Source organism: Bidens hawaiensis, unplaced genomic scaffold, assembly GCF_021521415.1.
Source record: "Bidens hawaiensis isolate Kalapana, Puna unplaced genomic scaffold, B.hawaiensis_p1.1 tig00033224_1, whole genome shotgun sequence".
Classification (NCBI taxonomy): domain Eukaryota; kingdom Viridiplantae; phylum Streptophyta; class Magnoliopsida; order Asterales; family Asteraceae; genus Bidens; species Bidens hawaiensis.
Window position 1 is genome coordinate 3,384 of NW_027495697.1, and position 19,145 is coordinate 22,528.

Here is a 19,145-nt window from a genome sequence, read left to right on the forward strand (position 1 = left end):
CTGTCAAAATATTGCAGTTTTTATGTATATCGAATTGTCAAAATAGCGCAAACAAGTGCATATTTAGCGTTTTATTTGCTGTTAAGAGCTGTCAAATAGTGCTGAATTATGCGGTTTAATGCTGTTAAAATAGCGCAGTTTATCTTCATACCGAGCTGTCAAAATAGTGCAGAATTGTGCGATTTATTGCTGTCAAAATATTGTAGTTTTTATGTATATCGAATTGTCAAATTAGCGCAAATAAGTGCAGATTTATGTGGTTTATTACCTGTGAAAAAGTGCAGTTTTTCTTCACATCGAGTTGTCAAATAAATGCAGATTTATGTGGTTTATTTGCTGTTAAAAAGTGCAGTTTTTCTTCACATCGAGTTGTCAAATAAGTGCATATTTATGCGGTTTATTTGCTGTTAAAATAGTGCGGTTTTTCTTATGCTAAGCAGATTGATTTATCTAACAAACTTTTGAATTTCGACTACCGTTTATAGATGCATACTTTCTATTCTCTTTAAATAGTTTGCATAAAAGATGCAAGATTAAAAAGTATCAACTTCAAGACAAACGAAGCAACCTCACCCAACTTCATCATTGTTACTACAGCTTAAATATCAATACAGGCAAACAAAAATAACAATAATGGGTTGTTTGGCATTAACAACAATAACTTGACATTACATTAAAAACCATAGTTTTACAACTAAACACTAGCACTCAAACAACTAAAAACCACCATATAGCCAAGACAACAATTAGTAAACCTAAAACATATTGTTTGTTCCAATTGAACTTTGACAACGAGAGTTGCTCCTTCAATTTTTTGTTCTCTTCCATCAGCAATTTGTTCATCAACTCCAAATTTTCTCCCATATCAGTGTACTTGCAATTGTCTTTCTCTCTTAGCACCTTGTCAACATCTTCTTTCCATATAAAGAATTTACAGTCCACTCTCTACTAAGAATAAACATTAGGGATATCACATTAGCAATTGACATCTGATTAGTAGAATGAAAAGGACTTACCGGCCAAAGAGAGCACCCATAAAATCCCTTCCCAGCTCGAGAACTTCTACTTCCAACAACTCGAAGTATTGCAAGCTTGTCGTGATTGTAGTATACATTTCCATCTGAATCGACTTGAAAGATTCTAGGGTTCTTGTGTGAGCTACGTGCAGAAGATGAAGATGAACTCATAGTGATTCAATGATTTTAGGGTTTCAATTGGATGCATTAAAAGAAATTGTTTACTAATCGATCAAATGTGCTGTGTGTGCTACTCAGTTTATAAATTGTTCTTTGTGCCTGGTTAATCCACGTAATGCTAAATAAAAAATAAGGAATAAAAAAAAATCCATGTAAGCGGGTCCACATAAGCAAAAACTAACGAGATCTAACCCTGTTAGTAAAAAGCTTGTTGCCGTCCAATAGTTTGAAAGTTGTGACTGTTGTGATATATTTTCAAAGTTTGGCTCAGCGCCGGCCAACGATGCAAAGTTTGGATTATTAAAATCCAATAAACCTAATTAAAAAAGCATACTCATGTTCAAAACAAAGATAACCTAATTAAATGAACTTATAAACATGCCCTTTGTTCAAAATAAGCATACTTATTTGTAAGTTATATTATATCTCAACGAGTTTATAACACATAATTAAATAAACATACTCTTTTATTCAAAATAGATAGTAAGCATTTATTCAATTGATGTTTATTTATCTTCAATTAAAGGAAAATTGAAAATAAATAATCTCAACTTTTGTATTGGTCGATAATAATTCTAACTTAAAAAATCACTACCAGCGGTCCCAACTTTCAACTGTCTCAATGGTCTTCCGTTAAAAAACACTTAACGCCATTATGTTTTTTTTCCCGAGTTTCAAACCGATGTTTTAGGGCTTTTGATCAGAAGAATAATAAGAGTCGACAGATGTAAAACTTATCTCGAAATGATGATCCAAACGACAAAACAATGTTCCAATTTGGGTGTTTGAATTTCCAATTAACAAAAAATAAGTCACTTGAATAATCATTTCAAGGTAAGTTTTACATCAGTCGAATCGTATCGTTCTTCCGATCAAAAGCCCTAAAACATCAGTTTGAAACTCGGGAAAACACATAACGGCGTTAAGTGTTTTTTAACGAAGGACCATTGAGATAAAAATAGTTGAAAGTTAGGACCGCTGGTAGTGATTTTTAAAGTTAGAATTATTATCGACCAATATACAAAAATTGAGATTATTTATTTCTAATTTCCTCAATTAAATAACCTGAGAATGATGAGATATTATACACTAAATCATTGAGAAGTTTTTGAATTATAAGTTATAGCCATTTCATATTCTGGATGTAACATTCTTAAATCTAAAATGATCGAGTGCATCATCTCGTCCTTTTCTTCACACATTTATGAACGGTGCTAGCTTTCTCACTTGAGAATAACCAAACCAACAAAATATTAATCCTACTTATTTCATTAACCACATATCAAAATATAAATCACGTACACTTTAACCACGTGTATATATCTACAAACTAAACCATCAACAAAAACCTCAAAAGCTAGCTTTTTATTACAATTAGCAAACCAACACGATAATATTCCTACCCCTTAACATGATTGGACAACCCAAAATCATTTAACATACGCCGTATTTGTTGACAGTATCCGTGGCCGTAGCGGTATCAGGATCACTAGGCTTGTTAATTTGAGACGGAAGGGTTCCGCCTGTAGAAGTAGGGGCGTCGGTTGAGGCGGCGGCTCCACGGCCCGGCTTGGGCTTCTGGTGGCCGTGTGTACCGTATCCCTTCTCTTTGTAGTCCTCCAAATCTTTGTATTGTGTATAGGGACTGTTTTGAACCGGCAAACCTTCTAGTTTCTGATCTTCCTTCTTAGGCTGCTGGCTGTCCATTTTTCTCTATAAATTTTTATTTTAATGTCTCTCTAGAATATGAATATTATTGATCAACAAAGGTGTCATATATAAAAGTGTGAGGTTGCATAGGTTTCACCACGTGTCATGCACGTGGCACAGTTTTGTAAGAAGTGTACTAGGCTGATGTTTTGGACTTGGAGGACAATATGGATTCGGCTAAACTTAGCTTAGCGATCAAGTTTTTGTATCAATTTTGAAATAGTTAGATAAGATTTAATATTTCTCTACTTATAAAATCAGGTGCTTTAAACCCGTGTGTTGTGACAAATGAGAACAAAGTTGGTATTGGTTTGTTTAGTTGCTATAGCGGTTCGTATCATATTAAAAACTTGTAGGATTATTTGTATAACTTAATAGAAATTAGGGTTACCAAATTAAAAAGGTTTGGGGTTAGTAACTTACCTAATTGAAACTTGTGGGATAAATATGTTAATATTTGCACGGGTTCAAATATGGTTATGAAAAATACTACAGTGCTTTTACTGGCTATAATTTTCTACTGTTAAGAAGATTGAGTAAATTAGCTGGTGTTATTTGACAAACACTAATGTTCAAGCCTCACAATGGACAAAAAAATTGATAGAAAATAAAAAGTAGTTATTAAAAAAAGAAAGAAGATTAAGTAAATCAAATTAAATGATAATAAAACCTAACTGATGTTTATTGGTTTTCTCATAGGAAAGCCCTCAAAATAAACATAACAAATTTCCAAAACAGGCTTTAATTTTATTTCATGTGTAAAGATGTGCTATTAAAAAGGATTTGCACTTCACATTAATGTGCTTGCATGGTTTGTAATTCTTCAAAAGATGTTTGCATCTGGAAAAAAGAAATATGGTATACAAGAATAAATACATTTACAAAAAACATGTATTATCAATTTTTGTTAAGTACAAAATTGGTCGCAACTTTTGGTAAGGATTAGCTATGTATTTGCTACGGACAAACTTTTATACGGATTAGCTACAGATATTCCGTGATAAAAAAAACATGTAGCCAAATGTGTTGCAAATAAAGGAATGGAAAGCTAAAATCTTAATGTTACCAAGTTTCATTTAAGGGGAGAAAGGAAAAGAAAATAGGGGAAAATGTGAGCTTTTAAAGGGTGAAAGTTTTCTTTTCAATATGGAAAGAATTGGATGAAAAGGAAAGGAAAAGAGATATGATGTGTGAAAGAAAAGGAAAAGAAAAGAAACTTTTCATTTCCTTTCTTTTCTTTCGTTAAGCTAACTCGGGAACACAGCGTTAGAGAAAATGTTTCTGAAATGGATTGTATGATTCTTCATTTATTGAGATGATGTGAGTATTTGGAAACATATATACGTACACCTTTGGCAGGAGGGTTTTCTAGCACTAGGCTTTTTTTATTGAGTTACCCATTGACCAAAAGGCTTTTTTTATTTCTTGTGGTGGGATTATGCCTAATATAACATAGCAAAACTATCCTCTTATTCATTGAGTTACCCATTGACCAAAAGGCTTTTTTTATTTCTTGTGGTGGGATTACGCCTAATATAACATAGCAAAATCTAAAGTTTGTATTATAATGTATCTATATTGAATCATTATTATGTAGACTAATGTTTACTTATGTTAATCAAATTGTCAAAAGTAAAATTTTAAAAAAAGTAATTTATTGTGGTGGTATAGTCTCAATTGCAGGACAATTTGATGTATATGAAGAGCAAGGAAAAAAAAGATATTTAAAGAAATCAACACTTGATCGACCTACTCGAATCGTGAAAACATTAAGATTCTTAGCTTCTTATGGGTGAAATATATTGACGCCATTCAAAAAAAGAAACTGTTATAATGCTATGACACAATAGGTTGGGTAATGTAAGCAAGTTGGTAGAGTTGCATAAGTAGCATGTGATTGGGGACCTAAAATTAAAGACTGTGATGCTAGAATTTGTGAACGTTTTATACTGAGCAAGGCACACAAGGTTAAACTTAGTAAGGGAAGTCTAGGCTATATATGCGTGCTGAGATTAGGTGGAGCCTTGTGTTATCTTTCTCTCATTAATGATTACTTAAGTAGGGCTCGGGTTTATGTGCTAAAACAGAATGGAAGGTTAGACTCAATATGTTCTAGATAGGTTTATTTCAGTTAGTAAAAGAGATCTTGAAATAAGAAATAGACCAATTTTCTATATCTGTATCTAATGAATGAAGAGTCTGCTTTAAAAGTTCAAGGCATATTGCTCATGCAATTTGGGATCTTCATTTTGGTCAACCAGCGATAGAAGCTTTTACTCGAAGGGGTGCTCTTGGGCCAGTGAATATTGCCTATTTTTTGGTGCCAAATTCAACCACGTTTACAAGACTAAAGGAATAGCAAGGCACTTAATATTGGTGGCACGCCATATAAAAATGATTTGGTTAAGAGAATAAATAGACACTATAGAGCAAGTTAAGGTGCATGTTATCTAGCTCAAAGTTGTCTTAAGATGTTTTAGGTTTGCTTAACCCATGTGTAGTAGTGATGTAGATGAAACTCCTTAATGATTAGGATAGACCAAGAAGACAAATTGCTCCACCTACCAAGTCTAGAAGCAAATCTGAGAGTAGAAAGATGTTCTTCAGCCTTTGTGAATGAGGCTACTACTTTTGTGATACACTAGAAACTAGGGATGCCGGTCGGTACCGGTACCAAACATACTAGTATTGAAAATCGTAAACTTTTATACCGGCACTTGTATTTAATGTAAAATTCGAAAAATACCGGTATCGTACCCGTTACCAATTGATATTAGTACCGAAATCATTCATCCCTACTAGAAACCGAAACAGAAATGTACGTGCAAACAAAATCAGCATAAACAACTTATTTCATTTATTTTTGCGGTATAACATTTCTTCAAGATTTTTTACACTTGCACAATATTTTTTATACATTTTAAATATTAATAAAAACAACTAAAAAAGACATGCTTCAAAGTTCAAATCACTGATTAAACAACCTTAAAATCACCAATATTTTAATTAAATAAAAAACTGGAAAAAAAAAGAAAAAGAAAACTGAAATTAATTATATTCAACCCCATCACCAACTAACGGTAACCGGACTTCCGACGACATACTTCCCGTCCGACCACTCAATCCGGCCAAACGAATTTGAACCCGCAGCCGTTGGACCCACCGTAAATGTGACTGTGTATGACTTCTTCTCGTTGACTTGACTAAAAGTCAAAGTCTCAGGAACCACCGACATCTGCACTGCTTTGCTATCGGCAAATGTGGTCACTTTGTAGGTTGATGCCGGACCGACATTGGTTAAGGTTCTTGTCTGTTTAATAACCGTGGGACCACCACTTTTGACGGCTGTGTCCGACGGAACGATCACAGCAAACGAAGGGTAGTTAAGGTTACCGACCGAGTATATTTTCGTTCCGTCGCAGGTTGTGTTTCGCTTAGTCACTACTTGTATTTGAGCAGGAGTGTAGTTCAAAGCACATAGGAAATCGAAATAGTCATCCGCTGTTAAGTCGTAAACTAATCCTGGATTAACGGCGGATACGGGGTCCACATGTCCTGCACCGTGATCAAACGGCGTAGATGGCTTGCCGGTGGCGAGATCCTCGATTATTTTCCCGTTTTTGTAAGCCGTGTAGGCCGTGGTCATTAGGGCGGACCTGATCGCTGCGGGACTCCAATCTTGGTGTGCGGCTTTAAGCAGCGCGGCTAGCCCGCTCACGTGTGGGCATGACATTGATGTCCCGGATATTATATTAAACTCCATGCGCCTGGTGTCATCTGGCAAGCCGGTTGGTCCGACTGCCCCGGACCAACCGGCTAGGATATTGACACCCGGCGCTATAATATCCGGTTTTAGTATTTCCGGCGTTATGCTGTTCGGACCCCGGGAACTAAACGACGCCACCACCGGCGACGGCTGGATCCCCAATTTTGTCCCTTCGAATAAAATCGCGGCGGAAGGGGCGGGATCAGAAATTACAAATTTCCGTATCTCGTCACCAGCCTTTTGGCCGACGGTGGTTGCAGGTAGCAAATGCGCGTCTGCCACGAGCTCCTCACCGTTGGCCGCGGTGTTGGTCAACACCATACCGGCGCCACCAGCTTCTTTCACCACTGACCCCTTTTGAACCCTGGCATTAACCCCACGGTCACAAAGTACTAATTTACCCTTCACTTTTTCCGGTATTAACGTGCCCGGCATACAAAGAGCACCACTAGTGGAATTACTAGCATTACCGGCGTACACAATCGGTAGCATCTTATCCGGCAGCGATGGGCCTCTGTACAACGACACGCCGGAGTAGTTTCTCCCGTCACTGAGGCTAACATACGCCGGGAAGTCACGGTCCAAAGTCCCTGCACCAACGGTTGTTATCCACGGGGACACGTTTGATAAACTGAAAGGAGTGGGCCCCGCATTTCCGGCAGAACATGAGACCAAAATACCCCTCGCCATAGCCGCAAACGCTCCGATAGCCACACTATCCCGATAATAATCCGCCGTCCCACCGCCAAGTGACAACGACAAAACATTAACATTGTCGGTGATTGCTTTCTCCATGGCCGCCAATATATCGGAGCTAAAACAACCACCCACCCAACAAACTTTGTACACGGCAACCCGGGCTCGGGACGCCATCCCGCGAGCCGAGCCCGTGGCGTACCCCAACAAGTTCGCTCCCGCAACCACCGATCCGCTAGTGGTTGTGGAAGTGTGGGTCCCGTGGCCGTCATCGTCTCTAGGAGATCTACTCTCCTTGGACTCGTCCACGGGACCCAAGGTAGCCTCATAACCTTTAACAAAATACCGAGCCCCAACCAACTTGCGGTTACAGCTTGTAACCGTAAAATTGGTTCCGGTTTCGCAGGCCCCGTTCCACCCGGCTGGAATGGGACCCATACCGGTGTCGTCGAAGCTCCTGCTCTCCGGCCATACACCGGTATCCAAAACCCCAATAATGACATCACCTTCTCCTGCGGACTGAGGGAACAAATTAGCCTTGTCCTCCAGCCCGAGAAACTCGGGTGTGCGGGTAGTGTGAAGCTCATATTTGATCTCGGGTAACACCGAGAGAATACCAGGCAACTCTTCAAGTGCTTTGGCTTCTTGAGGCGTAAGGCGTGTGGAGAATCCATGGATAACATTCTGGTAAGTGTACATCATCTCGGCCGTATCGGACACTGATTTGAGAGAGGAGTCGAACCAGGAGTGATGATCTTGGGCGAAAGTGGGCGGAATGTGGTGAGGGGCTATGTGGACGATGTAAGTTTGCTGCTTCTGTGCGGATGAAGCACAGCAGAAGCAGAGAAGGAGAATGAATTTGATCATTTTGATGGGTGTGGAGAATGGGTGAGAGGTCAGAGATGAAGTGCTTGCAATTATATAGAACAGTGAGCTGTAAAAAGAAACACTGTAGATGGTGGGGACGGTGAATGGTGTCTGGTTCTGTGTAAAACAATATGGGAGATGTGTCTTGTTGTGGGTAAACACACACACACCTTACTCTTACCTGTTTGACTCTCATTATGTTTTTATTAATCATTTCTTATTACCATACTTACCAAAAGAAAATTCTAATAAAAATTATTATTTTTAGATGTATGGATTATTATTAATCTTAATATAATCTTTTGGTCGTTGTCGTTCTTAACTAATGAGTTGGCTGCTGATGGTCCTATATTTTAAAGTATCTGTTACTAACGGTCTGTGACTAACAAAATTCTAACGCGGTTAGTTGCAAGTCGTTGGAAAAATGCTTTTGGTCAGAAAAGTCACATGTTTTGTCGGAAAACTCAACCTAAACACCACCACCATCCGACTCCAACTACCAATTCCAACGTTGGTTCTAGGGTTCGGGCTACCTCAATAAATGAGGCTTTTGCTAGATGTTTCAAACGAAAATGTTGAGTTTTCCGGAATAAATGTGAGTTTTCCGGCCATAAACTTTTTCCCGACAACCTGCAACTAACGACGTAAGAATTCTGTTAGTTGCGAACCGACGGAAACAATGTGATAAAAGGTCAGATCGTTATCAGCCAATTCATTAGTTAGGACCGACAGTGACCAAAAGATGATAATTAGTGTTAATAAAAACCAACGTACCATTATTTTTATTTTTATGATATTTATAGTTCCATAATACGTTCACATATTGTTTTAGAATTTGGGCACCATTACAAATGGTTTGGTACCGGAGAAAGGAACAAATTACAAGACTATTCTTCGATAATGGAATGAACATGAAGAAGCGGGAGGAGACAGGACGGAGAAAGGCGGGATTTGGAAACACCATTTTCTAGCTTCGGGGCTGGTGAAGCGGGTATAATTTTGTGTTTTAAGAAATTAAATGAATAGGTAAAAAGATATAGATACGTTAAAACGTTTATTATATACCTAAGGACTTCAAATATATAAACAAAAGAAAGAGCAAAAAGTGTGTTAGATTTGTATGTTTTTAATTAATAAATAGCTTTTGATATATGGGTAAAGTTAAAATGAAAACCCATTTGAATTGTGAAAACCCGCGAAAACCCTATGTAACATCGGTTTTTTTTTTGTTACATGTAATATATGTTGTAACATTTAATACAAAACATCGAAACATCAAAAAAAAAATGTTTTGCTATTTTTTAACATTTTTTTACTAATTTTTATATATGTTTTCAGGAGAGAGAAAAATTTATATTTATATTTTTTATTCATTTTAATTGTGAACCACAAGATTTAAACATTAATTAAAAACATGTGGTTGAGAATGAGTTTCTAAAATTTTCACAACTTAAGTGGGTTTTCATTTTATACTTAGCCTTTGATATATATATATATATATATATATAGCATGGAAAAGTTGATTTCACATATTTAATGACGGTGTGCTTATAAAAATTCAATTAAAGTTAAGAAAATTCATTTTAGTATAAAAAGTACACATGCTATGATGCACTTTATGTGCCATATATTTTATCTAATTAGTGTTTCCATATGATTGAAACTATTTAAGAAAGTATATGATATAATACTAGTAAAAGATCATATGATGGTATATAATAAGTTCTTTGGTGTACATTTTGTTTTTATTATCTATAAATCACTTGTCCAAAAGGTCTTTACCCAAATTATGATCTAATTAGACTTGAACTTTAGGTAGAGATATGATTGATTGTAATATTTTGTTAGTTTACTGAGACAATTCCAGTTACCTTCTCACAAAGGTTAAGTAAACCTCTTCACAATCTAACAAATAGCCGAGGAGGTGTGGTCACATGGTGATCAACAACTAGGTGCCAGTTTTGGTTGCGAAAGTTATGGAAGATACATTGGACGATGTACACGTCTAACTGTTTGAGGATGGACCCAACTTCCATGAGTTATGGCTGTGGTCAAGGTGGTCAAGCCGTGACCTATCGACATTGTTTTCTCATAATTAAAAAAAATATTAAATGGGTGTCCACATGATACGACATCAAACGTAACACTTAAGTTAGTGATTACTAAATGTAACTATTTTCTAATAAATTCAAGTAATTGTTAATATGTTACATGCAAGCGTTTATAAATAAAATTATCGAAATCGTTTGAAAAAATATAAAAAATACTTTTTAATAAAAATAAAAAATAAAAGCATATGTTACATCACATAAGTTCCTTATATGCATGCCAGGTCAGGTGTAGCGAATCTCTAGCGAAGCTAACACCTACCAAATGTAAAAAAGCATGTTGCATCACATAAGTTCCTTACGTACGTGCTATATATATGTGTACTTAATGTAATGGATTAAATGAGCATTAGTAAATATTCTATACTAATTATTGGTTGTTATAAAATACAATTTTACCCATTAAAAAAGTTTTTATTACATAAAATGAATGAATTAAGTGTTAGTATCATATGTATTAAATTGTAAAACTCTTAAAATTCAAAAATTCTTTTTAAGTTGTTCTTTTCAAATGTATAAGTGAGAGTTCAAATAAAAACCACTAAGATGTTTGAAAACCATTTTTAAATACTATTTATTTTTCATTATTTGTATGTTATTAATTTGTACTAAAACAAAAAAGAAACACACACATATATATATATATATATATATATGGGATGGTTCATGCGAGAAGTTAAGTTGTAGCGAGAAGTCAATCTGGGCCACTTATCTAATTTTCAATCTTCCAACATTAAAAATATATGGAAAGGGTATTAAAGTAATATAAATGTATTCTCTCTCTAATTAATATATATAATTAAACCACATGAGTTACATTTCTAACTAATATAATTAATCTAATCAAAATAACTAAAAGATTTAAAAAATCAATAAATCCATAATACAATAAATTTATCTTTATAATTTTTTACCCTATCTCTTTAATTCATCTTACACAACTATAATTTTTTCCTATATCTTTTCAAAATTTTCGTACATATCTTTAATTTTTTTCATACACGTCTTAATTTTTTTTCTACACATTTTCAATTTCTTCGCACCTATGCTTTTCGTACTACACATCTTCAGTTGTTTCCTACGCATATTTAATTTCTTCCTACACATCATTAATTTTCTCATACACATCTTAATTTTTTTCCCATACATATTTAATTTTCTCATACACAACATATTGTTTTTCCTACACAACTATATTATCTTCAATTGTTTCCTACGCATATTCAATTTCTTCCTACACATCATTAATTTTCTCATACACATCCTAATTTTTTTACCTACACATATTTAATTTTCTCGTACACAACATATTTTTTTCCTATACAATTACATTATATTCAAATGTTTCCTACGCATATTCAATTTCTTCCTACACATCACTAATTTTCTCGTACGCATCCTAATTTTTTTTCTACACATATTTAATTTTCTCATATACAACATATTTTTTTCCTTACACATCTGCATTCGTCATACACTTTTTTTTTCGTCCTACACATCTTCAACTTTTTCCTACGCATATTTAATTTCTTCCTACACATCTTCAAACTTTTCCTACACATCTTTAATTTTCTCATACACGTCTTATTTTTTTTCTTACACATTTCAATAATGAAGATATTATTTTGCTTAAATCTTATAAATTAAAAGTTGTTTATTGATGAAAAGAGAACAAAATTAGATCTTACACCAACATATAATTAAATAAATAAATTGTAACTTACAAATTATAACTTTTGGAATTTATGCTTTGAGCTTTTATTTAAGGATAGATGAGATAAATTAAATAATTAATTATTTTATTGTACCTAAACTAACCTCTTCATATTTATTTTAATGTCTTTCAAATTTTATTAATTACAATAAATGCAATAATGTTTCAACCATTGATTAATAATCTAATGGTTGAGATCATTTCTTACACTTTCTCGCTATAAGAATCACTTCTGAAATGAACCCAATCCTATATATATACACACACTTAGTGCAAATACATATATGTAGTTTGCAATCTACATATATTTTTAATTTATTTTTTAGTTTTTGTAAAGATTAAAGAATTGAAGGATATATGGTGCGTGGTTGTAGTTGTATATTTGAACAAAATAATATTAAATCAAATTATAAAAACAATATTTTAACATATTATAAAATTTGTAATGAAATACAAAACTGTAAAATTTAACCAAATAAAATTTAGCTTAATGGTATCAAGGTGTTGGATAATGGTTTGTCGTTTCAAATGATAAGATTTCATAGGTGACAAAAATAAAAACAACTGTCCATCAAAAAATAAAGAAAATAGATTGTAGTTTTTATAACCATTAAGTGAACTTGAATGATTATAAAGCGGTGATGATTGTGATGATAATGTTAATATTTCAACTATTATGAATAGTCATATTAGGCTATCTAACTATAATTCTAAGTTTAAATGAACTTTACACTAATTGCTACTAAACAAGTATAAATTGCGTGAATATATTAAAAATTATTAATCACTTATGTTTGAGGGTCACTCATGGAAGTTTCATTCCCAACCTCTTAGAAAGGTCAACAACAAATAATTTTTTTTTACTAAAACACTCAGTTTGTATGTAAGAGATGATGCACTTAGTCATGGCCGATGCCAAATGTTTCCAAAAATAAATTATATGTTCTTTACATAGTTAAAGGCTTAGTGTCATCGTATAAATCCACATGGTGGCACATATAAAATAAACTAAATACCACAATTCAATACAAAGGAGTTTTTACTCTAGTGGTTGTACAATTTTTTCAAGAAGAGAGTGGTAAAGTAATGTGACGGGGGTCACACATGTAACCGTGTGATATGTCGGCCCACAATACCTCTATTCTATACTAAAATGCTATATCGGATGAATAGTGAAGAGGTAGGTCCCAGCAGAGCCCAGTTGGACCCGCAAGACTCACCTTGCAGAGGGACGTCTGCGCAAGGACCAACTGGTTCCGCAGGACCCACCATGCTCAGAGATGAAGACCTTACGCGCAATACGCCAGCTGTTCCCGCAGGGAAAGCCTCCCAATGGTGAAGTACCCCGCCTGTCCCCGCAGCTGCGGATACAAGCCATCAGGGAAGGCTACCCGCACTAATAGCAAGGCTACACGCACAAGGCACGAAATAATTCAGTGTCACCTGAAGGAATGAGCAAGGCGGGAATACTCCCACCCAAATGAGCCAGTCCGTATGCTTCTGGAAGATCTTTTGTACTATACCTGCCAAGGTATGGACAAAATAGACAAGATCTGACCAAAGCAGCCCATGAACCAATCACAGGGTGACAGCTCACCGACAACAGTACGAGGAGGAGCATGCTCTAGTACTGTTTGTCACTATTAGCCGCTGCCTACTCACCAACCCTTGTCGTGGCACGCACAAAGCCTGCAGTTGGTGGAAAGGGAACAGTACACAGCCGGCCTTGTCACTATCAGCCGCTGCCTACCCACCAACCAGCATGGCACGTGCGTAGCCCATAGTTGGTAGAACAGGAATATTCTACAGCTGGCTGTACCTGATTGGAAACCTACTTTCGGCTATAAATACTCCAACACCTTGGAACGGTAGGAGGATCTTATATCTCATTATCTTATCTTCTCTAGCAATCTCTTAATATACACTTATATTCAAGAACAATCTAGTCTGATTCTCACGCCGGAGGGTGGTCACAAGGAGGTACCCCCCCTTCTCAGTGACGAGCTCACGGTGTCTGTTTTACAGGTCATCAGAAGAACCATCTTTGCCGGACCTAACCCCTCGTGGGAAACATCTATTTAACCCCCAGATTATCCGTAATCTGCCCGGGGTCAATTAGTGTTTATTCATTGGCGCCATCCGTGCATAAAAGCTAGAACTAATTCTCAGTTTTTTCAAAACTTTTGAAAAAATGGTTAACGTTACTCCGGTCCCAAGGCCAGTAAGTGACCAAGAAACCCCGGTAACCACAACCCCAGCTACTGGGGGGAACACCGGCGGTTACACAAATTTTACGAACACTACCCGGTTACCCAAGCCGGGGCAAGTGCAGTAAACAATATTTGTGACAATCGTCAATTTCAGGTTAACTCCGTTAACTCAACTCCGTCAATTCAAACTTAAGATCATTGAATCTCTAACGCACACCTCATTACATTTAAACTAGGGTTTAAATGACGCTTAACACTTACTACATGTGTAGTCTTTCGGGATTTGCACCGAAACGCAAACGAGTTGACGCAAACGATTGATGAATAAACGAAAAACGTCAAAACAGTAATTATGTGATAATTATGTGTTAGACTTATGTGTTACGTGATAACATGGTTATGAACATTAACTCAAGATGTAAACTAGTTAGTTAAGTTAGAAAAACAACAATTGAAAGTTGAGGGACTTGAGTGTAACTTGTATGTTTATAAATATATCCTTAACAATCAACCCTAACTCATTATTATTAACCCCACAAGTCCGATCGGCCCCTCCCTCCCTTGCTCCCTTGGCTGCCGTCCACTATACACACACATACAAGCAAGAAATCAAGTGTTTGATTGAAGAACTAGGTGCTAGGAAGGTATAATTGATCATCCTTTACATCCTTGTTACTTGATTTTGATGTTTGTTGGGTTAATTGTAAACCCTAAGCTGCCGATTTCATGAATACATGTAATCAATATGATTGTTGTTGATTGAGTAATGATTTGATAAGTAGAATTGATCTTGTAACATGTTGATTGTTGTGTCTTTGATTTGAGTTCAAACAAAAACCCTAATCTTGTATGTAATGTGTAATTGATGTGCATGGATGGTGTTTATGGAGTCTAGAGGGTTATATGAATGCATGATAGTTCATAGATTGTTATTATGTTGAGTTTGGATGCAAATAGTTTCTGGACAGAATGTGTATATGATGTTTAAGTGACTGTAACGAAGTGTAAACGTGAAAATTGGTTGAGATTATTGGTACCACAGTAAACTAGGTTGAGTCTAGTTTCTATAAAGTATAAATTTGTAATTTTTGGACAAGTAGAAGTTAACTTTTATGATTTTACAAAAACGTTGTGCAAAGCTGAGCTGTTAGACCTGCTGTTAGGTTGTTTTGTAAATGTTATATCTCATCAACTACGAGACCAATTGGGTTGGTTCCACTTCTGGAAGTTGACTTATTGAGTTAGAAACCTAACCAAAGTAGTCTTGCATTTATTGGATTTTTCGTTTAACGGGGATTGCAAATAACATTCTGTTGCGCATGAATTTGACTGTTATGAGTTTGCTGTAATGATTTGATGATTGTGAGAAAACTATGTGGAATAAAAATATAATAAAATATGTTCTGGAAACCTAAGACATATATGCTTCTGTGATGATTTTTGGTAAATTAATTGAGATGCTATGATTGGTGGAATAGTACAATCTTTTAAGTAGAATTTCTGTCTCGGTGAAACTAGCTGCTGAGTTTTGTGAAAATGCATGAAATATGATACTTGCTAATTTATTATCGTGTTTTGACCAAATTGCCCTTGAGGGGAATGATTGCAAGATAATTGTCGTGTTTTGACTAAAATGCCCTTGCGGGGAATAACTGCTAATTGATTGTACTTTATGAATACATGACACGTATATGATTGCTTACACATGTAATGTGTCACAAATACACTTGTTAAAGTCACACACGATTCACAAACGAAACACGAAACATGTTATGTGCATAGGTATTATGTGCCGGGTCTAGAGAGTCGATAATATTCCGACACTTAGAAAAATCTATTTATTGTTTTAGAACGCTAGAGAGAGTTTTTCGGTGACGCGCATCTTGGTGATTTAATTTGGGAAATTCTTCGCAGTGAGTTTCACTTTCCCCTCTTTAAACTGTTTTCAAACGCTTTTCACTTGGGGGAGATAACATACTCCACAACGCATTTAAGATTTTGTTATAAATTATATATCACTTGTAAAGGCTAAGTGGCAAACGAAACATTTGAAGTCCTACACATCGAACCGGTTAATATTTTGAATAGCGAGTCACTGTTGAGTAGTACTACTGGGTTTGACAAACCCCACCCAACGCTAAACTCGACTGGAGGTCGAGCGGGTGTAATTTTGGCTAACACGTACCATGGTCTGGAGGACCTGGTGACAAGGCACTTAATAAACGAGTCAGCTTCGGTGTCGAACACTTAGTAATACTTGTTGTATAGACTAGCTACCTATCGATATATAATTGACATAACACTATCGGTAACGCAAAACGCTGTGACGCTGTAATGCTGTAACGCAAAACGCTGTGACGCTGTAACGCTGTAACGCAAAATGCTGTGACGCTGTAACGCTATAACGCAAAACGCTGAACGCAAACGCTAAACGATTTATTTTTATATAACTTGTGAACTCACCAACCTTGTGTTGACACTTTTAGTATGTTATTCTCAGGTAGCCGAGGCGGGCGCGCGGTTTAGGAACATGCATTGCTTGATAAACTTTTAACTATGCAAACTTACTTTTAACTGTTATCATTGGTTTTAAATCGTCCTGCGTGACGTCACATTGTTCTCTATGGTTTACGCTTCCGCACTTATTTTCATTTAAACGTTTTTATGGTTTGATTATAACTGATGATTCCGATCCTGTTAGTTCACACCCTCTGACGGTAAAACTCCGTTAGTGTATTTTGAGGTTGTGACAGATTGGTATCAGAGCCACAGGTTATAGCGAACTAGAAGCTGCATGCATACTAGACTATAACCGCGACGACCCATTAGTTATAATGATACGCACTGCATAGGTTTGTGTAGTCTTGTAATCTTATCACTTTACCTCTTTCACTCATACGCGCGCGCATACACGGCTTACCTGTAGGAATGTCGACGCCACCCTCATCATCATCCGATTCGATGACGCATGCTCACGGGAAGGAACCACAGTTACCCACCGCATCGCCACCCCGTGTAGTCCCGGAACTCGAAGCTCCCGCACCGAAGAAGTACCGCCTATCCGGAGGCATATACGAAAACGACGTTAGCTGGGATTGGTACCCTAACATGATCAGACGTATGGTCTATCGCGAGCAAGTTCCCCCGTTACCTCACCCGAACCACCCTGCTTATCCCAATACCCTACCACCCATAACCGAACCTGTAGAGCGAGTTCTCGCAGCTGTTGTCTCATGCTTGGAGCGTGACGTGGGTTACATGCGCTATACGAGAGCGAACGTTTCCGGACTGTTAAAAGACGGAACCGAGACTAAGGAGGAGATTGCCCGCATGGCAGCGGCAATGAAGGAAATGCAAGAGGCTAGTGATCAACAGATGAAGATTATGAGGAAGATGCAAGCCGAGATGATAGACTTGCAAGAGCAACTCCAAGTTGCAAGGACCTGAACCGAGATAGCTCGAGAGCGTTGCGATGTCTAACAAATGCAAACTGCTCAGAACGCGGCCGAACCTGAGGCAGAGCCTGAGGCAGATCCCGAAGAGGAGCCTGAGGAGGAACCTGAGGAAGATCCCGAGGAGGAACCCGAAGAGGAACCGGAGGAAGAACCGGCTGAGCCAGAGGCACACTCAGAGGTGTCCCCAGACGATGTGCAGATGTGCAAATTCTTGGATTGGAACTGGCTAACGCGATGAACTGGGAGGAGTTCAAGAACATGATGCGAGAGGAGTACTGTCCGAGAGAGGAGATTTCGAAGTTGGAGTCAGAATTTTGGTCACTGAAGATGGTGGGCTCGGAAATTGAAGCCTACACCACCCGTTCTCACGAGTTGGCTGTGATGTGTCCGCGGATGGTGGATCCGCCGAGTAAGAGGATTGAAATGTACCTTGATGGGTTAGCACCGCAGATTCAGGGCATGGTGACGTCTTCCAGACCAGCCGCGATTCAACAAGCGATCCGTTTAGCTCACAAACTGACGGATCAGGCTGTGACCCAAGGTGCGTTACCACCTAAGGGTTCAACCACTAAGGCCCGTGACAACCCGAGTAATGACAACAACAGCAACAACAACCCGAGCAGCGGAAAGAGGAAGTTTGACAACACCAGATCCTCATCCTCGAACCTCCCACCGCAACAACACTACCGTAAGCCCGAATTCACTCGAAGCTTTAACAATCAAAGTCACAACAACAATAACAACGGTAGCGGGCAGGGTTCGAGCGGATATGCTGGGAAATATCCGAAGTGCAATAGGTGCAACTATCATCATGTTGGCCCGTGTAACCGTGTCAAGTGTCAGAGATGCGGAAAGATGGGTCACCAGGCGAAGGAGTGTAGAGGAGACCTTGCGGAAACGGGTGCTCCTAAACCACCTATGACGACGAAGGGATGTTACGAATGTGGGCAGGAAGGTCACTTCAGGAAGGATTGTCCCAAGCTGAAACAGAACGACAACAATGGGGGTAATGGAAGTGGCAGTAATGGTGGAAGCAATGGCAAGGGAAGAGCGTTTGTGATTGGGTCGGGTCAAGCCCGCAATGATCCACCCGTGGTGACTGGTAAGTTCCCTGTAAACGATTGTTTTGCTTTTGTATTGTTTGACACTGGATCTGATAGGAGTTTTGTGTCGAAAGCCTTTAGTCAACTCTTAGACTTAACTCCAACTCCGTTAGATGCTAAGTTTCCTGTTGAATTAGCTGACGGTAAGACTATAGTAACGACTCATGTACTTACGGGATGTAAGTTAAAACTGTCAGGTCATATTTTTGATATCGACCTTATTCCTTTTACGCTTAGTAGTTTCGATGTCGTTGTCGGCATGGACTGGTTATCCGAGAACCGAGCGGAGATTATATGTCACGACAAGATAGTTCACATTT

The 19,145-nt window shown here is 37.4% G+C and overlaps 1 protein-coding gene across 1 annotated transcript; it reads right to left on the reverse strand.

Annotated features, from left to right (window-relative positions):
• Positions 1–5,950: 5,950 nt before the first annotated feature.
• LOC143584672 (subtilisin-like protease SBT1.7) lies at positions 5,951–8,177 on the reverse strand. The gene has a single exon (XM_077066673.1). The coding sequence runs from the start codon at positions 8,068–8,070 to the stop codon at positions 5,974–5,976; it is 2,097 nt and encodes a 698-aa protein (XP_076922788.1). The 5' UTR covers positions 8,071–8,177; the 3' UTR covers positions 5,951–5,973.
• Positions 8,178–19,145: the final 10,968 nt, after the last annotated feature.